Here is an 18,288-nt window from a genome sequence, read left to right on the forward strand (position 1 = left end):
GAAATGTCACAACTCATAGTAAAAGATCATGTCCCCTTGCAGCCCTGCAAAACCAGAGAACCAGAGGGGAAGAAAGCATCTATGAGTAACCACAAGTGTTCATGTATCCTAAAAAAAATGCACGTGCTTGTGTGCATGTATGTTTTACACTGTCACATCCAAACAGAGAATGCATCCAACACACACTACACAACACAGAAGCATCTGCAAACAGAAGCCAGAACAAAGCCTGAAATCTTCAGAGACAGACCTTCAACTGATTTCAGATTTTCTTTTTTTCCTTTTGACAATACACGGTGTTGCCTTAATGACAATGACTCATCATTTACTCATCGACTCTCCTCTCTATTGTACCGGCTTGTGCCATATGCCTTTTTGGAGTGAATCAACATTGCTGCTGCTTCCTATCCAGAAATCTGCACTGTATCTCAGCACCAATAAGGAAAGCACCAAACAACAGGAGTTCGTATGCTCACCTAGTATCCTGTGACCCAGCTTGCAAACAAAGACCTACATCAGCTTGTGGGAGCAGATCTGCTAAATTTCTGAGAAGAAATGTAGGGAGAAAGGGAGAGGCAGTGTTTAACTACCAATACTCTTTGGCCCTCCCTCCATACGAAGTTTCTTGGTAAGAAAGAAGCATTTCAACAACACAAATACTAGAAGTTCCAGCTTGTTTTCCTGTTTTGGGGATGTACAGCATGGATGTTGAAAAAGTAGCATGAAAAAGATATTCACAGTGCTCACAGTTCTTTGAAGAACACATCACAGAAAGGAACACTCAGCAGACCCAGTAATAGGTAAATAGTATAAGCCAATATTGAAAGTTACTTGACTGAAAACTTTCACTGCAGTTCATGAGTTTCACTCAAGGAAGTAAATCATTAGCAGGTAAAAAAAATGACAAGTCATCATCTAGTTCAGGCAAATTACATTCTATTTTCCCCACTAGAAGACAAAAAATCTGACTTTCAAAAACACTATAGTGAATCATTTTAGGTTAATATTTTTCATCCTAATCCCCCAAAGCTGTTGTTGCTTTTGTCATCTTTCTATAGATCTATTACAGAACATTGCTCTTTACTGGTAGAGCTGTTCTCTCAAGTAATTTTCAACGGTGAACATACGTGCACTAACAAATGAGGTTCCTTAATTAGTTCCAGGTTTTTCTGATAAGCAGTGTTGGCAATATAGCTTTTAGCTTTTTGCCCATCATACATATAACAAGGGAAGGCCTGCAAACATGGCAGGGGTGTTTCTATTTTCCTGTTCAAATACTGGACAAACAGAGGAGCAAGAAGGAAATGTATACCTCAGTGGTAGGTTTTTATTGTCAACATGGAACAGGGTTTTTTTGGCTTTGAGTCATTTGCACTGTCTTCAAGGACACATCTTACAGTTTCCCAACTCAGTCATAAGGAGAATTGAACATTTCCAAGGAGGTTTCCTCCAAAACAAAAATTAATTTTTTTTACTTTGAGATTTGAAATGTGGTTTTGCTTTTGTTCTCAACCCCCATTTTTCTTTTATATACAGATTTTTGCTTCTCTCTGCATTTATGGGTTCTACTTGGGTCCAATATTGTTTTTAGCATTTGCTTTATAGGAGTTAGGGCCCCACAACCCTTGATGTTACACTAACGTGCAACAAAAGGATCCAAGCTACTAGGCTATGTACAGAAAAAGACCAGACTGGAAGGGACCCCAGTTTTCTCCACAGAGAAATAGTTTCACTTGATAGCTTCTGGAATGAACTTTGCTTATTATGTTTTATATAGATTTTGAATAAATCCTTTGAGTCACAAATTTCTTATTGGAACAACAGAAGTATATAGAGGCTGGGGAAAAGTTGGAAGCAAGTATGGATTTTCTTCCCTGTCATGGAGCCCAGAACCCATATCTTTCTCCACATCCATTTAGCAGGGCACAAAGGGAACTCACTAACTGCTTTCTTCCAACTTTCTCTGCTACTTCACAGTATAAATATTATTCTGCTTCCTATTTTATTTCCCCATAGATCATAAACAACTCAGACATTCTAGGTCTCTTTCCTATGTGGGTCTGCAATGCACAGCAGAGAAAGAAAGAATTAAAATGGGTTAAAAAGCAAATTAATTCTACAGAGGTGAAGTTTTCCACAAGAGTCTTCCATTTGGTGTATGTACTAACTAGCTCTGATTTTAAAAATCTACTGATCACATATCTTCAGTACAGGCTTAGTTTAATATCCGTGCCATGCAACCTTAGGTAAACAAATCCACTTGAACCACTTGAGTGTTATGTGAGAGACAGAACAGAAAATTGGTTCAAATTTGGCCTCATTTCTTTTGTTTTATGTTCCAGTTCATTTCCTCAAATGTTGTATCAGTATTTCAACCAGAGTCAGCTATCCGTAACAGCCTGTTGAGTTTAACAGCCCTTTTTGTTTGGCTGAATATCTGAAGACTATTGCTGCCTTCGGCCCACTTTCATAATGCTCATTTACATGTGCTGCCTCAAAAACTTACAGCAACAACTCGCAGCAGTAATTAATTAATGATGTCCAGCATACCCAAAGGGAGATTCCTTCAGGCACTTTAAGTCCACAGTTCATCTCTCCAGGGGCAGTTTCCAGCAACAACACAAGTACACACCGAGAGCACAAGCTCGACCCATGAATGCATTAGGGAAGCTTCCCACGTTTGACTCTGCCCAGATACTCCACAACAACATTACCATTCAGATCTGTGTATCTCCTAAGTATCTTTCTATGAAACACATGGGACAATACTACTGCATATCACAAGCCAGGGGACACATCTGTCAGAAAAGGAATATGGATATTCAGCTATAGCCAGCATTTGTTTTCTAATGGCATTTCTTTCAGCTCAGAGGCCCCCCAGACAGCACCTTGTAGCTGAAGTACAGTGGCATGGTGCTCTCCAGACACCAGATGCAGCAGCCTATCTAAGATGTGACAAGCAACATCTGGCATAAGGGGACTGAGATACCACGACAAGCCACAATGGGATGTTGGATAAACACCCAGCTATGGGTGTGAAAGTGGATGCTGACAACAGTATGAGCTTCAAGCCCAACCAGCTGATGTTTGATCAATCTGAAAACTCATTTCATTATTCGTTAAGGAACTTCTCATGATGTTCTCTGTTTATGTTCTTTTGGGGTCATCTTACTTTCAAAGGTGGGGTCATCCTGTTTTTGTCTTGGAAGTCACAGACATTCCTGGGAGGAAGAAAAGGATATGTCTAAAGAGATCCTGATATATGCCAGCCCTAAATAAAAGTGTTTAACTGCTGAGAAGCACAGAATTCTAAATGAACACTGAACAGTCTTCACAGAAAATTATGAATTACTCAACATATACAATGCTGCCAAAAAATGTCAGGTTGGACTTGAACCTGTCCCATGTAACTTTAGGGAATGGTATCTTTGACTGTTAAATGTACATAATCATTCTCAAAACACCAGTGAGATGAACAAATGGTTCAAAACAACTACTCTATTAAGAATTCAGGATTAACATATCTGACTCTTGACCAGCTCTATAAAACTGTAAGCTGTTTGAAGAAACAGCTCTTTTTTTGGTCTTTTATGAATACCAAAAACGACCATTTTCATTAAAGAAATCTTAGGATTAGAAGGAGTGGAAGACTTTTTGTCTCGGACCATTTGATGCTAACTGCCATCTTCTTTTACCTCACTAAAAAGAGCAAGAGATGAGGAAAAAGAAAAGTACAAAGATACAAGCAAAGGATAGAAAACAACACAAACAACTTTTTTTGTGAATACAACTTCCTCTTACATCTAATGTACATACACTCTATATCTAATACGTATACACTGTGTCTCAATTTTTAGGGTTAAAAAGAAGAAGTAAGAATGTTAGTTTGAGTCCTTACATTTACAGCACTGGGTAGTCTGGATGCTGTGGTTAGAGAACTAGATAAGGTAACATAATATGAACCTAAATTCTCCGGGAAATATATACAACTCTCTAAAGACTGTCAAACAAGCTAGAGATTCAGATTCCACTTACTTGGAGACTTGTCCACTGAAAACTTTTTACTACCTCACCAAGTTTTTATGGACCCTATCAGAACAGCTGCAATTCACTTCACTTGCAGCAGAGGAAGCTGGTAACAGCTCAAAGATTGCCCCCTTCATTTCATAAACCAATTAGGAGTTGGATTCTGCAACTGGACTAACACAAACCCTTTTTTATTGGCAAAGTTCCACTTCATTTATGTGAGCTCAGAATAAAGGTCTCTGTTGGCAGAACACAGACGCTTGTAGCAGCAAATGTTTCTAAAGCACATTCTTTAACTTCTCTTTCAAGGAATACTCTTCCTGCACTCATCAAAATGAACACTTTTGGCCCTACCTGCAGGTTCTATCTAATCACCAGTTCCTTATCCATAACCTACACCAGGAGAATTTATAATTATGATTTACCATGTGGAAGTTTGCTAGAAGTTGTCCATAATGACAGATTTTCCCCCTCTACATCAAGCATCATTTCAGTTGCTTAAAAGAAGATATTTTGGTAATATTGTCATCTTAGATTTATCTATGCTTTTGATATAAATTATGTTGTGTTTTTTCAAAAGCATGTTTGGCTTGTCCATAAGTATAACCAAAGCCATATACAGGCTTTATATGGGTCCATAGCATATCACTGATTTCTAAACTCAACTCATCATTTCAGTTAATGGGGAGGCATGCTTTTACAGATGGTAAAATAGGATCCATACACTTTATGCTTAGTCTATAACTCTGTGTTTTCCCCAGGAACTTCTCTCTGAACTACAGCCATTGTTTTTCAGTCATGTACCACCTAAAAAAAAAAAATCATTAATGCTTTAATAACTGTATTTACGTCCCTTTGAAAGTGTTCAAAAATACACTGATGAGACAAGCCATGTAAAATCTAGGTGGTTTCTGTTCACCACATCAATGCCAACTCCCTTGTTGAAACAGATACAACTATAACTTCTTAGTGAGCAATGAAATTTTTATCAGAGTTCTTTATACACAAAGTTTTTCGCTTTGCAGTCACTCATTATAACTACTGTGCCACCACTACCAAACATTTAAGCACTTCTCTGTATGGCATGGCATGAGGCAGCATCTCAAAGCTTGTTCATTCTCTGGAACCTGCAAATTCTGCTCTTAGATTTAAAAAAAAAAATGAAAGAAGAAAAGAGAAGGAATGAAACCTCACACCAAACACGGTCTATATTGTTTCAGTTAGTGTTTTACTGCAGCTTAGGTATCTGTCAAACAGGCTGACACTCGGATAAAACACATACTGGAATCATGCATCAAGGCACGTTAAGCGAAAACCTGTGATGAAGAGCAGAGCTGTACAATTCAGCTGTGCAGAACTCTAATGATCACTTCTGGTCTAGGGAAGCATGACCTGTTGCACCAAACCCACTGCAACTCTGAGATCCTCTTCCACCCGAAAATGATTTTACATCTGCCTTAGTTCAAAGAGTCATATAAATCAGAAACTTTGACTATAAATTTTGATGACACTTTTAAAGAAGATTTATACGTTGTATATAATATATATATACTGGATGTATGTAAGAGATATCAAACACTAAAATCAAGCAATCAATGCTGTATTTTCCAAGTTCTGTATATCATTTAAGTCCTACTTATGGCTTACTCTGATGCAAAAGCTGATCTATACCTCTGAAGGCTCAATATTTCTGTTCAGAGACAGATATAGGTCCAGCACACTATTCTGACCTCATTTTTCTATTGTTCTTGGGTGGGACAAGCTTTCTAGAAGAGAAACTTCATGTTCCATTTCTTAGAAACTGATTATATAAGAATAGCTTGAGTGTGTCATCCCTACCTACCTGAAGCAACCATATGGAGAGGGGGATAGCTATTGAAAATGGAAAAGAAAGTTTCTCTTGATAACAAAAGACAACAATCCTAATAGAAGTCAGTGACCAGGAAGTCACATAATATCCATGGCATTTTGTTGTTGTTGTTGCTGTCGTTGTTGCAAGGAACAAGCAGCATTTCTAATATGCTTAGTACTTTTGTTAAGAAGAAAATATGAGGCGTATGGTACGGTGTTCATTAATAAATTTAACCAATGTGTATATCAAGCATGTGCCTTTCAGGATAAGAGTTGCCTTCAAAAGTCAAATAAGAAACACACTAAGCTGTTTCCATTCCTGGTTGACAGGCTATTTATTACATAGCTAACGATCCTCCTCCTTTCAGTTCCTTGAAAGTCATCTTGATATATCTCAGTACTTCCAACCTCTCCCTGGATCTTACAGCAAGAAACAGATTTTGGAAAGGAATGGGAGCATGTGGTTTGGGATGACTAGAGTCATTAACTAGAGATACTAGATGTCATTAACAATCACCCCTTTGTAGAGTGTTTGAAATGCCAACTGGAGTTGCTTTTTTCTTTTTCTTGCTGACTCAGCAGTGTAGGGAGGGATTGAGACCGCAGCTCCTGAACATGTCAATGCAAACAACAACAGGGGAAGCTGAGGAGCAGACAGAGCTTTCAAACGTCACACATGGACCAGCACAGTTCAATATATAGGTAAACATGTGGATCCTGGCAACAGCTAGCTAAAAGGGAAGAAATGGCTTGAAAGGATCCCTCTATCAGGCTACATTTTCTCCCACATCACCCCGCTTGCTAGCCTTACTTTATGAGACAATTTGCTTCTGTGAATGGTTCATTCATACTAATTTCCTAAGTAATTCACCTGAGCTCCCCAGAGACTTGTGGCTACTGTTCTCATGTGGCTTGATGGGATTCCATGTTAAGGTTGGCTGAGGTCAGCATAGTAGAACAAAATACAGAAAATATGTTGTAGCACAAACAAACAGACGTTGTCAAAAAAAAGAAACAGACACATTAAACCATGAATAAAGCTAAAACTTTGAGTACAAAGACAGAAAAAAATATATATTTGGACAGAATGTCATTATCAGATGTTTTCCCTTCCCATCTCTCCCTTTCCCCCCCTCCCGGTGATCTAATACATGTTCTTAAATACTGCACAATAAAAGCTGGGGGATAGACCTGATAAAGTAATGAAGAGGTCAGTTGATACTTTATCTCTCAGTGAATATTTCTTCTCTCCTCATCTCACACCATTCTGGCACCACAGTTCAAATAGATGAGTTGGAACAAAGGCTGTTCTCCCCAGTTTTCTAGAAAGGGAAATGGTCTTTGAATTTAATAAAAGCATATAATTCCATGGCCTCTTTCATGATGCACACTCCTCCAGCTTTCTGGAAGCTTAAAGAAAGACTTTCTCTGACATGTACAGAGATACAAAGCCCTGTCTCAGTTACCAGTTTATTCCAGTACCTTCAAGAACTAGATGCCTTATGGAAGGATTTCTGCAGCTGAAGCTTACAGAAGACCTTTCTGTCTCCTCGAGCTGTGAAAGACAATAGCAAAAAGCTTTAAGAACCCAACCAGTAGCTGCACTTCTCAGGTAGCTTGTTGCGCTGGTGAAACTCCTGTGTTTGTCAGAGAGGAGCCCTGTCCTTCTGCCACCTCAGGTCTCTCAGATTAGAACTAAACTGAGAAATTATTTTCATTTTCCAAATCCCCAAATCCAGCCATAAGGAGTCTGCTCTTCATTGTCTCCCTGAACCTCTGTATGTCCCACTACAGGCAGTTTTCATAACCATTCCATTTCCCATGCCCCTCTGTTTGGAAAGCATCTGATCCCAGGAAAAGATGATAAGTTGAAAAGAGAGATGTATGGCAGCAAGAGAGGAAAAGAGATGAACTGGCAGGAAATGCATAGGTGTTAAAATCAGTGCTGCATGTGGGGACTGAAAGGCTGTCCTCCCACTGGTACTACGATTCATCAGTACATAAAGGCACCAGAGGCAACTTTCAGACCCCTCTTCTTGCCATCTTCTACCTGCTTACATTTCACCAAAAGTGGTTGCAATCTTTTTCCTTCTGATGCTGTGCCAGAGACCATCTTATCTTGATCAAAATTCTCTACAACACTTTGAAAGCAGATGATCTGTATCACATGGTTAGTGTTGTATGTCCACTTTGGAGTCTGAGTTCACTGAAAGCGGACTCGCATCTCTCTCTCTATTTAGTACAGTGTTAACAAGTTGCTGGATCTGTGACAACCTGAATCCTCTTGTGTTCCCTTTCAGCTACAGAGTTGTACCAGTGAGTTTCACACTGGAATAATTACTAGTTGTTATGTCTGCTACTAGCTTTAAAAACAGCAGTAGTTTACTTTCTCCAGGAAGACTGAGCTGTTAGGCTGCAGCCCCCTACGGAGTCTTTGCTGGTCTAAAAAAGACATCTTACCTAGCCAAAGACATGCCCAGAGAAAGCAGCCAGTATACTGTGTTGATACTAATTTGTCTGACCATAATTTTCACATTCACTGCTGAATACTCTGTTACTGAAAAAAAAAGGAGTTATTAAAAAAAGGAGACAAAAGCAGCTATTGTACACCCTAAATCAGTCCTGTATCTTGAGCTAATTCAGTTTATCTGCCTTTCTATACCTTTTGACAAATGTATGTCTTATATCATTTTTTCTCCTCTCCCTCCATATGCCTTACTGCTTTTCCTCCATGTAACTTATCTCCAGATGATGTGCTATTAATCAGCCAAAGACACCCTTCATTGTTAAGTGTTCCTCAACTGATTTTTCATCAGCACAAGTAGTTACTAGTTACAGCGTTCCTCCCACATGCTAAAGACTTTGGGGGGTGGGGGGGGCAAGGAGGTTAGAGACTGCCTCACCACATAAATATAAACTGGAACCTTTACAGCAACCTGCCAGTTTGCTATAATAATAATAATAATATTGCTCTTTGTTCTCAACCTGGTGTATGGTGGGAGGAAGGTGGGACTGCAGCCTGTCTTATTTTTTAAGTTATTACCCTTCATGCTCTTCCCTTTTTCTGATTAATCTGGCTGGATGCCTGTTCAGTAGTAGTTGAAGCTTAATACCTGAAACAATGTGTAGATATGTGCTGTGCCAGTAAGGCTTGCCCAACAACGCTCATTCGGTCATGTTTTCCCATGCCTTGTGTCAATATCTTATTATATATGCAAGCCCCCAGAGCCAGAATGGGGGATAGAAAAAAAGAGAGACAGAACGAGAAAGGAGAGAGAGAGACAGAGAGAAAGAGAAAAAAGGAGGGAAAAATGACATCCCTCAAGAACGTCAGCTGCTGTGAACTCACCAGTTCCTCACCATGAAACGAACTGTGGGCGGGCACAGGTGGGTCCCACTCTCTGTTACTGGAACATAGCCTACAAGCAGGGTCTAAATGAAGACTTTCATTGCTGTTCTCTGTTTTCATTGGGGAAAGGCCATCACAAACATCTGTAGGTGGCTTGGCCGTAGTCTGACACTAAAATATTTGTGGTTTGCGATAAAAATCAGAATATTCCTACAAGATGGTTCTATATAACCCTTAGGGCTGGATCCTGCTCCTACGGAACTCAGTGAGAGTTTCACCCAGTTTCTCTCTGCCATTTTTATTGCTCATTAAAAGGCATATTCTCTGGCACAGCTCTCCACGGTAAGGACTCATCTACCCTTTGGGGCAACTTCAGATGTTTTAAAAACAGGTGGAGCCCAACCCAAAACCACTGATTTAAGCTCCTCAGAATTTGGGTTCATTAAAAAGCTGAACTATCACAACTTTTTAAGGCCAGACCAAAACCACCAAACTTTGCAGAGCTTGTAAATATGTTCTGAATCTTCTGGTTATAACCCATCTGGATTTATCTTCAATTGCCTAATATTGAAACTATTGTCCAAGTCTGTATTCTTCATGAATGATTCTTGGACATTATTTTTAGCACATTTAGAAGGATAAGAAGAAGATAAATGGAAATGACAAGATATGTTCTTTGAATAAATAAAACAGGCACTACGGGGAAAAGACTGCAGGAAAAGTAGACAAACAACAAGGATGCTCAACATTTTGGCAAGTAGATGAAGTCCAAAATGCAGCAATTATCTCCTAGGACACACCATGGAAAAAGACAAAACTTCCTAGGCAGAGGGAAGAATGGGGAACAGAGGAGGTCACAACATAAGCCTCATTCACACACCAACTCACACAGAGACTAAAATGCTGACAATTGCCTCCCAATAGAGCAGCTTTAGACTCAGACTTAAGAGACATTTGTGTGAATCAATCACATGGGAGAATTAAGATATGTCATGACACAGTTTCCCAAATGAGACGCTCTCCACTGACTAGGAAATAGGCCTTTTTATCCTAAATCCCTCTAACTTTGGAGATTCTAATCATCATGGCCCTGAACCAACACAAACCTAAAACCTGACTGACAGGGTCTTGCAAAACCACATGCAGCTTTTTCTCATTATACAGAAACAATTGTTTGGAAGCCAAGTACAGTCCCACATAAAACACCTCACAACTGATTATTAAAAGTTGTTTAGGGAGTGGTTGTTTTTAATTAGAATCATAATTACTGCTAGACCTATTAAGTCACAATTTGAACAGGCAGCTTAATCACCCTTAACCTAAATAATGACATTAACTGTTTTGCTTTCTAAAACTGAAAATAAATTGTTTCTTCCTTCCCCTCTCCCCAAGTCTCTGTCTTCAAAGAGAAGGGGATGTATGTAAGAAGACAACTTTCTTGGATTCACAGCTGGGGATACAAGTGAAAGGTATTGCACATGAACTTTCAGTGAACACTATGTTTTGTCAATATATTACATATACAAAGGCACATCTATCAAATACGTTTGCTTTCCCCATGCTATCAGATTTCTATATTAAGACTCAAACTTTGGAACAGTAGAAAAAAGAAAAGTAAAAGAGCTTTGTCGGGAGCACAACACAGGATTTGGGGATGGAATTCTTGTTCTGCGTGTGGCTGTGTGACACTTCTGGAGCAGTCAGTGCCCCAGGCCACCTCTGCTGTCAGGGCATTTACAGATGGAGAGCTGTGCTCTGTATCCTGCCCCAGTCACCAAGAACCATGAAAGAAAACTCAAGGATAACTGGATTTTGAGCTTTCAATGCCAGGACTTCACTTTCCAGTTTTACTCTGAAGAGACTGCAAGCTGCTCATCAATTATTTAGACTATGACTAGGGATGGAGACTGCTTTTGTACTTACATATAATGGATGTGACCAAATTACAAATGACAGATAATGAATTTAAACTGCTGTTTCATTCTCAGTTCACTGGTTTAAGTTTTATCTGTATGTTTTCATCCATAAAAAAGCTCAAATTCTCAGAGTTATGGCACAAAAAGCTGTACCCTCAAACCATCTGGGCAGTTTCTGTATAATTAAAAACAAGTTATTGTGACTTAGGAGGACCTCATGTTGGTTTTAATGCAGTGTACAAAACATGTATGTTTTTGTGCAGTTCTCCAAACATGAGCATACAATTGGCATTCAAGCCAACACAACAAGCATCCACACAGTCAATCTGTGGGAATAAACATGGATTCATCATCACAAACTGAGCAACTGTTCTCAGAGGTATCTGTGCCAAACTCCGTTATCTAGATGGTCTTCTTATTTTGTCTTAAACCATTTCTCAGATATAGAGAGTACCTAGGAAATAGACTAATCCTACCAAGAGCCCAAAATTCCCGTTGAAGGAAGTGAAAAGATCAGCTCCAAAAATGCTGTGTCTTTCTTCCCAGAACAGTTTTAGAAACAACATGAACTTTGAATGTAAGCAGATAAAAACAAAACACTGCAGGGGAAAGCAGAACTTGCCTGCAAGCACAACGCTCTGCTCCTGCTGAGCCAAAGTGACAGGTTTGGAATAGCTCTAGTATCCTGGCCATTTCTCCACAAACTGCAACTTGTATTATAGGGGTTCTTGCTGCATGGTGACAAGATCAAGTTATTCCATAATCTTAAGAACCCCAAGAAGACAACATATGGTCCTACTGGAACTAGAAATACAGAGAAATGAAAAAAAGGAAACAGACTTACCCAATCTGTCGATTTGTAGAAGGTGCTTGCGTAATGACGGAACTGGACTGTGGAGATGGCATGGCTTGCTGAATCACAACGCTGGTGTCGTGGTTTGGCATTCTCGTATTTGTGAGCTGGTGAGATCCAGGTCCGGCCATTGCTCCTCCAACTGTGTTATGCATGGAGATATTCTGTGAAAGGAAGAGAAATGGGGGAAGGTGAAGGAAAATGGAAAAGTCTTATTTTGTTTTTGTGTTCTATAGGACTACAATTAGAAATCTGAAAGCATCAACAAAATGAAAAGTTGCTGACTCTTGGCAAATCCCAAGTCAATAGCTTTTGTTATAACCAACAACCATAAAGAAATGAAAAATAACTATTTACTTTTACAGAGCAATATAAATGGAAAAATACCTGCAAGTTGACTAATCACTCTTCTGTGATTCTGACTTGTGATTTATAATGGGGACATTTAGCACATATTCTCCTGACTGAATGTGATATATATTTTGTTTGAAAATGACTTCTGTGGTGAGTGCATGGCACTTTGATTTACTATGCAGGTTGTTTACTGTGTACTAGGTCTGCTCAGACTGACAAGCAAATCAAGTTTTATAGTCCCAAAGTAACAAACAGTACATGGTACGTCACAAAACAGCCATTTCTATTAGCCTCCATATATTCTGTATAGCAATAATATCCTAGAGCCCTAGAATAATAGCACTGTATTTTCAATATATAGTCTATGCTTCAGGTACTTCAAAAGTTCTTAAAAAAAAAAGTTCAGAAATAACTTGCATCCACAGATTGTAGAAAACAGCAATCAAGGGAAAGGAGAACAGAGGGGAAAAGCCATGGGAGATGACAACACTACTAAGGAGGAAACTCCAAAATAAAATTTCTCTTGTATTATCCCTACACATACAATACACACTGTTGCTAAACCACAGAGTTTGACTTGGCCTCGGTTTAAAAATAAACAAAAACCTCAAGCCAGAGATAACCCACAGTGTATACAGGGAAAGATATGGTAACCTTGAGAGCATCCTTTTTCTTATCAAGGATCAACCTGTGGCTTGTTAGTAGGAAGAAGAACAAAAGCTTTCCATTATCATTTGATGCTAGGCTGAGGAAAAGAAAAAAAAAAATCCTTTAGTCCACACTCTCACACCAAGACTCAGGCAAACAAAAAAAAAAATCTCTTCTTTAATGTATTAGCATTTTCTACTGAAAAACTCCTTTGTTGAAAAAAAAATTACAGCCAAATCTAGTTTAGAGTTCACAACCACACTTTTTTTTTTTTGGTCATTATAGGATATTGCAAAACCATGCCTAATTTCTGTCCATCACCAAGCAAATCTTTAACACTATCACTTCTCGGAGTTTCTCCCTTACATTAAATGCATGTGTTCCAATTAAAACCTATCAATATGTGATATTTACTTGTTTCAAAGTTAACCCTCATTTAATGTCTCCCTTACTGTCCCTCCACAAGTTTCTTAATCCTTCAGAATATTTCTGTATTGCCTGTTTGCTTTGAGTAGTATGCTTATTAGAGCAAATGTTAAATGGTAAGAGAGGTATATAGTACTTGTATCTCTGGGTCCATAGGGGACCAACAAAGAAAAAAAACATGAGCCACCCAGACTGAGTTTGCTCTGCAGTGCTGTGCAAATGCCCCCTGCCACTGGCAGCACAGATCTTCTGTCTACACATGCCTTGCTTCCAAAAAAGGCTGTCTGCATGAAGCAACAGAATTGATCTAAAGCTGCTTAGGATTCAGAAAGCCTTGCTCTAGACTACAGACTCTCTCCAAGAGACAAAACACTGATCTACTATACAGGAGGATATTTAAAGGCAACAGGGAGGGTGCCATAAGTCAAAGAGGCCTGGAAAGAGACAGGATGTAAATTTGTAATGAGCTTCACACAGGCAGTACTCCAGCACTTGTCCAAATTTTGACTGGATTTCATTGTACCATGTAAAAGCAGAACTCTTTGAAGATTTAACATCAGATTCTTGTGCTCCTGGATTCAGTGCTTCCATTTTCTTCTCCTCCTTCTCTTTCCCTTTTTCTCTATAATTTGAGACCTCGCTAAGATATAAATGGTTTGAGTTATGATGGGTCTGAAAAATTTTGATTGCACATGAGATGTTAAAATTGTAATTGCTAGATTACATGCATAAACTTGTAATGCTGACTCAAAATTTCAACCATTTCAAATAAACTGTACGTTTTCAGTGAAATGTAGAAAGTAGGATGAACGCATGATGCATGGAAAGCGAAACCAAAATGAAAACCTGTCAATGTATCCAGCTGTCCACTCTTTACAGTAATGCAAGTGCTGTTGTTGGGCAGGAGTTATATATATATAGTAAGCTGCCAAGAGAAAGCTTAAGATTTCCCAACAAAACATCAAATTCAGCGTGACTTTCACATTCACAAGAAAAGGATTTTGCAATCTCAGAATAATCTGCATTGGTGAGATGCTTATGAATTTACAGAGAATACAAGCAAGTTCATATCTAAATGACAATGCCTATGCTTTGAAAGATGGCAGGAAGATAAGGCATGGTAAGTCTGACACTAAGCATATTTGATCTTGTCCTATGCATCATGACATGTAGAATGACTCGGTGTCACCAGCACAGCAAGACTAGGCTTGCTGCAGATATGATGCAGACGGTCTTCAGAACTCCCGAAATGACCTTGCTACGTTGAGCTCTGAACACGATTCAGAACGCATCTGGATATGATATTAAAGTGCTCCTTGCAGACTTGACCTTGAAGGACTCCAGGCCCTTCTAAAAGAGGGAAAATTGAATTGTTATTTGGCTAGGCTGCTTCAAACTCTGTTTTTAAGGAGTTCTGCGTGCTTTTCCACCAGGGATCCATGAAGAACATCTCACTTTGACTCCCCTTTTCATTCTCCTCCAGCTCCTGAGCTGATGGTTATGATGAATTGCTACAAGATGGGGGGATCCCAGCACACTAGCTCAGAGGAGGAGTCAAAGGGAGACATGCTACAGACAAAGCCCTCCCTTTGCTTTTAACTCCCGAGGCCTGAATCACATCTGTATTCTGAGAGAGGATGACACACACTCAGATTTTTCTCAGAAATCTTCAGAACTGTCCTTCAGCATTCAGAGAGAGCATTTGAGCTAATTATTATTATTTATTTTATCACAATTGGGCTTAAACGTCCACACAAGGAACAGGCTACCCACATGTAGAGACATGAGAGACATCCTCTGCCCATAAGATCCATACACAGGAATTTCTTTCCTCTAGGGCTAAGTTTCATTCCCCACGAAAATTCTCAGTCGTACTCATGGAAGAGGAAACTAGGATTATATCCTATATAACACTGAAGAAATTTTATAGAAATATCCCCTATACCCATTGAGCTCAGACTATGCTTTTCAGCAGTATTTAACATTTAGGTAAAAAATATATATATATACACACATTGCTTTTAAATCAAGGTGTTCATTCTCTGCATCTCCAACTGCAAGAAGAAAGGGGATACATCAACATCAGATCGTCTTCTGTCCATTTTCCCCTTTTAACAACAATCAAGAAACTTTCAAGAGAACAAATGCAAACAAGAGCATTTTTCTCCCCCATGCAACTTTTTAACCCTGGATAAGCAACACACTTCTTTTTTCTAAAGGTAAAAATTCTGGAGGTCATTCTTCCATGTTCTAGTGGAGAGGATTACATATCACTTCAAAAGAACACACACCCTGTTGGCAAGCGTAGCAGAGAAATGATGGCTCCGTGGACACAGGCAAAATACACCCTGTGACTCTAGGCAGTCACCATTTCTGCTGAACATGGCTCTTCCAGTAAGACACCTGTCCACATCATACATACCACCTTTACCACACAGCCCTACTGAGTAAAGGCAAAGGATGAAGAAGATGGACCTATCCTTTACTATCCATTGTAGCATACTGAGTTTCAGATAGGCTTTGTTTGTGTTTTTAAACTATCAGAGCTCATTTCTGAACCAAAGATAGCTTATATTCTCCTAATATTTTTTTGACTAGGAGGTTTTATGAAAATTGCAAATACCAGTTTTATATGAACTGATGACTCATTCAGGACTGTTCTGAGTGAGCCTTTAGATGAATAGGACTTTAACCTATAACCAATTGCACATAAAATATATGACAATTTTGCAGAATATTATATAACTTCTAAAGTCAGAAGGTATTTGCCATGAAAAAAGAAAACAATCCAATTCATTTAAACACTGATGAAGACATTTTTATGCACTTTTTTAAATGTTTTCTGCAAAAAATTGTTTACTTGTATTTTCCCAAACAACAACTTTAAGTGTTTTTCAAGCAATTCAAGGGAAGAGACATCAACTTTAAAAAGAAATATTTAAATGAGAGAAATCAAAGGCACAGCAATACTTTAGACCTGATACAGCCTGGCCTCTCAATTAATATATTTTAATAAGGAGAAATACTCTAAGCTGTCTCCCTTTCAAGTACATGACATTCTACAGGAAAAAAAAAGACATTTCTAATCTACAGTCTTCTAAAAGACTCTACAGACACACAGCATTCAGGACAACCAATATACAGATTTAAATGACAGCAATGTGCGCACTTCTAAAAAGTATACAGTAGTATCTTGCCTGATGATGAAGATCATAACTCCACAATACATACATAGACATGAGTGGAACCCAGGTGTGACATATTCCTCAGTTGCATGTGATGATCATACAACTGAAGAACCTGCTGGCTTAAAATCTTAGAAGCCAATATCATGAAGAAAATTACAGGCTAACTGTGGCAAATAATAGCAGTATACTTCAAAATTATTTTAATCATATATAATGTCTTATCAAAATTACTGAGTCTCTATCAAATCTCTCCTGACAGAAGAGGAAGATCATCTGAAAACAGAAGTTACCAAATTTCCCCACAAACGGCCTCAATCTCTTTTTATTTTCTCATTAATCAAATCAATATGTAAGGAAAGCACCCTCACACCATTCCATCACAACCATCTTGTCTGTTCCCAGTGCACCGCATCTAAACTGCCATAAGCACAGAACTAAGTTCTGCACTTTCACTGTCCACACAATACCAGCAAACATAGCAGAGGAACTAGGGAAAAAAACTGAGATAAAAAAATGAGTCAGATTGTGAATGCTATTGAAGGATTATAGAAAAAAAAAGTCTATTACACAAATTTAAATTAAGAAAAAGGCCATTATACAGGAGATGGGATAGAGTAAACTTGATGAAGATTGAAATGCAATACTTTTTTTAAATTGTAACATCTGTATAGCTTAAATGAGAAAAAAGCACTAAGGCAGAAAAAATGGCACAGAACTGTTGAAAAATGTGTAGTAACATTAAGCCCAGGGACAAAGCACTAAGAAGATCTTACTGCAGACTGCTAAAATCCATTTAATTCCCTTACTTCGTGAGAGATATGAAGTCACTGAAAGAGGCTGACAAAGATACAAAAGTGATGCCAAAGGATCTATTCCTCAAAACATTTCAAAGAAAGGCAAATGCTCACTTAACAGCTGTATGATAAAAACGGCACATTAAAAAACAATAAAAATAAAAATAGCACCATGACAGATCCCAGAAGGCAGAAAGAGCCCTCCCCCCTCCCAAGCCTCTTCTAACTCCTTCCCCAAAACAGATCACAGCTAGCTATCCACATGATGCTGGAGACTCAAAGGCCTGGAGCAGTTAGAGTAAGAGAGATATCTGACTTCTTGAACTCTGGGCACCACTGCTCAGTCATATGTTATCAACCTGATCTCCTTAGGGGTAAAAATTTGAAGAAAAATTAAACTCTTTACTCAGAAATGACAGGTAATGATAGGCAGATGGGGAAAGAAGGGAAACACTGCTCTCACTGCAATCAGAAAGCTTTGAATCTGTACTTATCAGTCTCGGCCACTGGTTTCCAATTTTTTGGATCACAGACCTCTGTCAACCCTCTGAATTTCTCAGTGAGCACTCTGCACTCTTATCATAAACTGTGTAATTAAGGCAAGATGGTTGCACAGACCAGCTGCAGATGACTTACCACAGCTTTGCGACCACCAGCAGTTCACAGACCACAGCTTAACTGCTGCCCAGATACTGTTTTAGAGCACTGTGACCAGAATTTCTTGACAATAAAGTTAACATTTCTAAAAGTATCTATGCAATTAAGTGGTTCAAGTCCTTTTTTAAAATGTCTTCAGTATTTTGGAGCCTAAGTCTCACAGAAATGCCTAAGCGGCCAATTACTGTTAATTGGTTGGGCTTCTGTACCGGGGCTGGCAGGAGCT

The 18,288-nt window shown here is 38.8% G+C and overlaps 1 protein-coding gene across 5 annotated transcripts in view; it reads right to left on the reverse strand.

The window, feature by feature from the left end:
* The window catches only part of CREB5 (cAMP responsive element binding protein 5), a 259,891-nt gene that overhangs the window by 157,939 nt on the left and 83,664 nt on the right, over window positions 1–18,288 (reverse strand). For all 5 annotated transcript variants that reach the window (XM_067291564.1, XM_067291563.1, XM_013941396.2 and 2 more), the window contains one exon: window positions 11,987–12,159. In XM_067291564.1, coding sequence (XP_067147665.1) covers window positions 11,987–12,159 — 173 coding nt within the window. The remainder of the gene's footprint in view (window positions 1–11,986; window positions 12,160–18,288) is intronic.

Source organism: Apteryx mantelli, chromosome 2 (assembly GCF_036417845.1).
Source record: "Apteryx mantelli isolate bAptMan1 chromosome 2, bAptMan1.hap1, whole genome shotgun sequence".
Classification (NCBI taxonomy): Eukaryota; Metazoa; Chordata; class Aves; order Apterygiformes; family Apterygidae; genus Apteryx; species Apteryx mantelli.